The sequence below is a fragment of the Solanum tuberosum genome, unplaced genomic scaffold, assembly GCF_000226075.1.
Source record: "Solanum tuberosum cultivar DM 1-3 516 R44 unplaced genomic scaffold, SolTub_3.0 scf00034, whole genome shotgun sequence".
Lineage (NCBI taxonomy): Eukaryota > Viridiplantae > Streptophyta > Magnoliopsida > Solanales > Solanaceae > Solanum > Solanum tuberosum.
This window is the reverse complement of record NW_006238962.1, coordinates 1,004,399-1,011,244: the sequence shown is the minus strand read 5'-3', so window position 1 is coordinate 1,011,244 and position 6,846 is coordinate 1,004,399. Positions and strand designations below refer to the sequence as shown.

At 37.4% G+C, this 6,846-nt stretch overlaps 1 protein-coding gene across 1 annotated transcript in view; it reads right to left on the bottom strand.

Moving 5' to 3' along the window:
- Window positions 1-1,018: 1,018 nt before the first annotated feature.
- Window positions 1,019-6,846, bottom strand: part of LOC102599009 (uncharacterized) — a 12,116-nt gene continuing 6,288 nt past the window's right edge. Inside the window, exons 6-10 of the mRNA XM_006342454.2 lie at window positions 3,478-3,579; window positions 2,845-3,379; window positions 2,111-2,316; window positions 1,768-1,931; window positions 1,019-1,320 (exon numbers count right to left, since the gene is read on the bottom strand). Coding sequence (XP_006342516.1) covers window positions 1,185-1,320; window positions 1,768-1,931; window positions 2,111-2,316; window positions 2,845-3,379; window positions 3,478-3,579 — 1,143 coding nt within the window. The 3' untranslated portion in view covers window positions 1,019-1,184. The remainder of the gene's footprint in view (window positions 1,321-1,767; window positions 1,932-2,110; window positions 2,317-2,844; window positions 3,380-3,477; window positions 3,580-6,846) is intronic.

The window sequence follows — 6,846 nt, the reverse complement described above, 5'->3', positions numbered from 1 at the left end:
GGGGGGGGGTGATGCCTTGTGGTTTGCACTATATCTGGAGGATGGGAGAGTGTACGTAGCTTTACCCCTGTCATTGTAGAGTAGTAGAGAGGCAATTTCCATAGACCTTAAAGTATGAGCGTTGCCAAATTTCTCATGATTGTGTAAACTCTTTGTTGTTACCACATGTTTTCGGATTTGAATTATCCATAACTCATGATTCTACTAAAAAATCATGTGTGATTTTCTTTACTCACACTTTCCACAACAATGATACTCCATAACATTTGTGACTGAAGTACTTATAAGTCATTTCCCCAAGCAACTAACGTAAATGTTCTCCAAGTAAAAATATTGTTGTAATTTTATCTCATTAACACTCTCAAAACTGATATGCCAGCGGCAAGCCAATGTAAATCTTAACCCAGACAAAGCTCAAATCATATCATATATATATATATATATATATATATAAAAGAGAACCTTAGGCCCGCCTACATAGCGTCACCACAAATCAGAATTTTCTTTTAATTTATTTATTTTCAAAACTAGCCTTCCCCTTTTATGAAAAGTTGTGACTTTAATGAAAAATTGTGACTTTAATGAAAAGTTGCGACTTTTATGAAAAGTTGTGACCTTTTCAAGGGTTGCAACTTTTCCAAATAGTTGTAACTTTTTTGATAAGGCACAATAAACATTTGTTCACACTACCATTTGATATCTATAAATAGAAGGATTTCTTCTCATTTTAAAACAACGAAATTTTGAACCACCTCTTCTTCTTCTTCACAACTAAATATTTGTGTACTTTGATCCTGTTGAGGGCTCATTGATAACATTACTTATGTTACAGATCCTGATATGTATTTTTACAGTCATTAATTTATGCTTATATTATTAAGAATAAATGATAAGATGTAATAATTTTCATTTACATTTACAATATTAATGTTTGTTACTACGTAATCTAGTATGTAAGATAACATAATGTTTTAGTTTTAATGACTGATATGTTATAAGTATTATTTTATAAATTCCGTGATATTAAATTCGCGCGAAGCACGGGTAATTTTACTAGTATGTAATAAAGAGAATGAAATATTACAACTCAGATTAGCTAGGAAAGAGCTATTATTGAAGTACAAAAGCTCTAAAACAGAAGTTAGCATTCAAATTTACAAACCAGGTCGACGAATACCATAGCTTCAACGTGAATCGTCAGCAACTTGGGAACTTCGAATCCCCCAAAATGATCTGGGTTTAAGTTTCTTCTTTGTAGCAGTAAAAAGCCATCCCAATTGAGTTTCACAAGTGGCACATTCAGCGATTGACCAGGCATACCTACATACAACAAACGTCATTCTTAGTTATCAAATCTCTTCACACCGAGATTTCGTGATATAGCAATTGAGAGATCATATCTTATTGCAGCAGAAACCAGAGCATGTAGACATGGTTGCAATTCACCATTGAAAAATAAATCACTATACTCTATTATCGATGTCCAGTTGCATCGATTTCCATTAAATGCAGGGAGAGCAGACTACCTTCTCATGTTGCAGATGAGTGAAAAAGAGGCTAAAACGATGAAATGTTTCCAAGTATAAATCACACTTCTATCACAACTGATGTCGAGCAGTGAGTTCTTCAACGTACTCTCATCCGACACCTTAGTGTGATTAGTAGTATCCCACTACTCATGCATTTCGTCAAATAAGATCAAATTATGGAAATGATTGACACAAGACATAGTTAACCATAAAAATCAGCCAAGTGAAAATAACTTACCCAGGAAACCAGCTGTATTCTTTAACAGGATTTCCAATAACAGCCAACCCGTTTGCTTTAAATAGTGTCATTATCTCATGTACATAACCATGTGGATTTACGTAAGCACCGAGAGGGCCTTCACTAGACATCACCAACATATTGCTCCGTTTGGCAATTAAAGTCTATGAGAAGGGAGAAATACAACAATTAGTGACACAATATTTAACTTATTTAAAACAGCAGATTAGCGTTAGTGTCGTTATCCACATCGCAATTAGTGTCCTCGAGAAGGGAAAAATGGAACAGCTAGTGACACAATATTCAGTTATTTAAAATCAGTAAGCATCATTTTCTACATTACCTCACAACTTCTACACCGAACACAGTCAAAACTCTCAAGCAATTCAATCTCCCGTCTCAATCTATAGGATATTCCATCAATCTCCAAAAGCTCTTGCCTTGTTGATTCAGACACGGGCATCTTACTTGCAATATGAAATGAAAGAAGATCTGGCTTCGCTATGTAACTGTCCATGCTTGGTGCCCTGACTATCTGTTTCCATCGACCTGCAAAATTTCAACTTAATATTAATATAACCGTCTCAATTCTACGGATAATGTAACTTCTTACTCAAATGACCCCCTTGAATCAAAGCCGAGAAAACACCAGAAGAATAAATTATCAAAGTGCGCTCGAGACCACAAACGTACTGAGATTAACAGTGAAAATAGTTCACATTTTTATGGATTAGTCTATCCATGATTGTCGTCAAGAAATCAGGCGATTTCCATCTAAGACAAGTTGATAGCTCAGTGTTAAGCAAAGAGAAGCCCCTCTTATGGCAAGATGGAGGAGACAACACATGAATAGCATAAACCACACGTAGCATGAGTTAAATTTCAATTCGAAATACCCAAATTGTAGCATATGTAATTTCTCTAAAATGATTTTATGAGGAGAAAAGGAAGAAAGGTATTTTCACCATTATTTCAATGTCATAACTGCAGCTACTAAAGAGTCCAAACTAGTGTGACCAAATTTGGAACATTCATCATCCATAATTTTCTAAAAGGAGAAAGTGAAGACCACCTGACCTGCTGCCCTTTGAGCAAGAGAGTATGAATCGTACATCTGGTAAACCCAACTGGGCAAAAAGGCCCTTGGAGCTTCACGAAACTGGTTTAGAGAATACTTTTTCCATGTGTTGTCTGTTGGCATAGACCTTTTTCCTAAAGCAAGCCTCACACCATCAGCCTCTTGGTTTTTCCCCGTGCTGAATGACCTTCTAAAACTATCAAAAGGAGATCTCGCAGGTTGGATACGAAACTGCTGGTCAATATTCTCATCGTCACTGCTCGCCGACTCATCAAGCATATCACAAGAAACAAGAGCAGACTGGTGCAACCTCCTTTCTGTGGGTGAAAGTTCACTTTCAAAACTTTCCTCTGACATTGCATCCGAGTCATTTTCATTCCCAAAGCCATATTGGTCAGCTCGAGAGCGATTTATCGGTGGTATTTGACTATGTACACTAGATCGGAAGATACTTAATGGTGTTAATCTTCCAACAGCCTCTCTGGGTGTTCTTAACGGCAAATCTTCTTTGACGATCTGTATCTCCCCACAAGGCTAGACAAAAAGATGCAACGGAACATGAATTTATGAAGATAAAAAAATTAAGGATACCTTTTTAAAAATAAATATAATAATACGTGTTGTACACTTACTGATCCCTCCACATCCATCCAGCGGCGCCTCAAACGAAAACGTTGCTGCCCACGAGTTACAACATTCACCGAGCCATCCTCCAAGTGCCGGTATTGCCTAATCTGAAACAGTATACACATAGCTACCCAGGATCAGCAAGTCAGACAATAAGCCATCTTCGATATGTTGCGGAAACATAAATATATAGACTCCCTGTACAATGCGTATACTCTCGTTGCATGTTATTTTGAAAGGGCATGGTGATTAAGAAATCAACTTGACTAACATATATTGGCTGTAGGAGAAGTAATAATTCTTCTGGGAAAGTTAGGCTTGTACCAAAAACATCACGTGATAGTGTCAATGCTCTGGAAATGCATTGCATAAGTAAGCATGACTTTGAATTTATGAGTCATAAAAATGTACTAATTTGCCAAAGGACATCAATCATTTTACTTAGCGTACCACTTATCTAAAAACATAAGCGTAAATATACCTACAAGATGCCCATCATATAATCACAAAGAAAATTTTAACCAAAGTCACTTTGACAGCACCAAACATCATGTACAAGATAGTATGTTATTGTAAATCTCAATTGTATCATTGTCTTGTTTCAAGAAAAAGTAAGGCAAACAACCATGCTATTTTTTGTGCTCTGCTTACTTGAAAGAATGGGAAGAATTTTATCAAATATAAGTGACAAATTTTTATTTATTTTTTTGATAAAGATAGTGTTGTATTCATCAGCATTAAGGATATGTTGGAGACCTCCAAAAATTGGTTTCCAACAAGAGAAAAAACAAAAAAGGCTAATAGATTACAAAGTGCCTATAAAATCCAAAATTTGTGCAGCTTCTTCTATCCCTTCCTCTTTACACCAAAAATAAAAAGTAGTCAAGCAGTTCCATTTGACTTTCTCTATTGAATTAGCTTTGTTATCATAGCATCTGTTATCAGGATGAGCAAGGAGTGTGGGGTGATTTTTGATGGATGCAGAAAGGAAGCGTTAGAACTCTTCATGAAAATAGACAACAAGAGGCACATCGTAACCAAGGAACCAACAAACACAGTAGGGGAACATATCAAAACCAGGGGTGTGCAGGAACTTAAGGGGCTGGCCATTGATATGAATTTTGAAAGTAATGGTTCGAGAACCAGGGGGAAAGGAAAAGCTATAAATACATGATGAATGTGAAGATAATATCATGGAATGTGAGGGGATTAAATTGCAGAGATAAGAGGAGAATTATCAACAGTGTTTTTCAGGAATGGAAGGCAGATGTCATATGTTTGCAGGAAACAAAGCTAGAAGGTGAAAATGGGGAGGCAATTAGACAGGTATGGGGAAGCAGGGGAGTTAAATACGCCCAATTGGAGGCTAGTGGCACTAGAGGGGGGATACTAATGCTTTGGGACAGTAAACATTGGGAGGGGAAAGTTGTGGAAATTGGTGCCTATACTCTAACTTGTGGATTCAAATCAAGAAATTGTGATTTTGAATGGCATATGACAGGGGTGTATGCACCTAACTGCAATCTTGAAAGACAAGAAGTTTGGTGGGAAATTGGGGCTGTTAGGGGTTTATTTTCTGGACCCTGGATCCTAGGGGGTGACTTTAATATTGTAAGGTATGCTTCAGAGAAGAAGAACTGTTCAAGGAACTCCATTTATATGTCAGAATTTTCTGATATGATTGAGGATATGGAGTTGATTGATCCTCAACTTGAGGGAGGTAATTACACATGGACGGGGGGGAACAATGCAGAATATGGTTCCAGAATTGACAGAATAATGTACTCTACTGAATGGGGGGGAAATTTCAACAATGTAAAGCAGGAATTGATGCCAAGAGTATGTTCAGATCACTCACCAATCGCACTCGCAAGTGGTTATTGGATCTATACCAAATCCTACTTCAAATTTGAAGGATGGTGGCTGGAGACTGAAGGCTTTAATGAAAGAGTCAAAGAATGGTGGACAACTTTTGAGTTTGAAGGAAGGCCAGACTATATTCTAGCTTCTAAGTTGAAAGCTTTGAAGACCAAATTAAAAGAGTGGAGCTCAAACACTTATGGAAATCTGGAAAAGAAGAAAAAAGAGTTGCTCAATAGAATTACTGATTTTGACAATATTCAACAGGACAGACCTCTGTCTGATGTTGAAGTAATTCAAAAGGCAAGTTTAACTAAAGAGTTTGAAGACTATGCTAAAAAGGAAGAGATAGCTTGGAGGCAAAGATCAAGGACATTGTGGATTAAGCAAGGGGACAAGAACACTAAATTCTTTCAAAGGATTGCAAATGCTCACAAAAGAACCAATCACATTGATAAATTGGTGGTGGAAGGTGATGAACTAACAGAAGCAACAGATATCAAGAGGGAGGTGGTTTTATTTTATAAGAAGTTGTACTGTGAGACTGAAAATTGGAGACCTGCTGACAACATGCACCCCTGTCCAGTAATCAACAGGGAGGAGCAACAAGATTTACAGAAACCTTTTGAAGAAGATGAGGTCCTGAAAGGGCTAAAGGCATGTGCTATAGACAAGGCACCAGGTCCAGATGGGTATACTATGGGCTTCTTTGTGAAGTGTTGGGAGATTCTAAAGGGGGATGTGATGGCTACTATCCGGAACTTCCATTCTCAGGAAGTTTTTGAAAAGAGCCTTAATGCAACTTACATTGCACTCGTTCCAAAGAAGAATGGAGCCAAAGAATTGAGAGATTTTAGACCAATCAGTCTGATTGGAAGTGTCTACAAACTTATTTCCAAAATTCTTACAGAAAGGCTAAAGAAGGTGATGCCAAAGCTGATTGACACTCAACTAATGGCCATTCTGAAAGGAAGACAGATCACTGATGTTGTTCTCATTGCAAATGAATGTCTTGACTCAAGAGTGAAGGATAAAATCCCAGGCATAATGTGTAAACTGGACATAGAGAAGGCATATGACCATGTTAACTAGGAGTATTTGCTTGGAATTCTACATAGTGTGGGTTTTGGGAGGAAGTGGATAAGATGGATAAGGTTCTGCATTAGCACTGTCAAGTTCTCAATACTAATAAATGGTTCCCCCGAAGGTTTCTTTCCGGCAAGCAGAGGCTTGAGACAAGGTGATCCACTCTCACCTTTCTTATTTTTGCTAGTCATGGAAGGCCTGAACAGTATGATTAAAACAGCGCATAGGAATGATTGGATAAGGGGTTTTAATGTGGTCAAAGAGGTGAATACTAGATTGGAAATCACCCATCTGCAATATGCAGATGACACTTTGATTTTTTGTGATGCAGAAGACAGCCAACTAAAAATTTTGAGGATAGTTCTCATACTGTTTGAGTCAGTATCAGGGCTGCACATTAATTGGAGAAAGAGTCACATCTTTCCAAT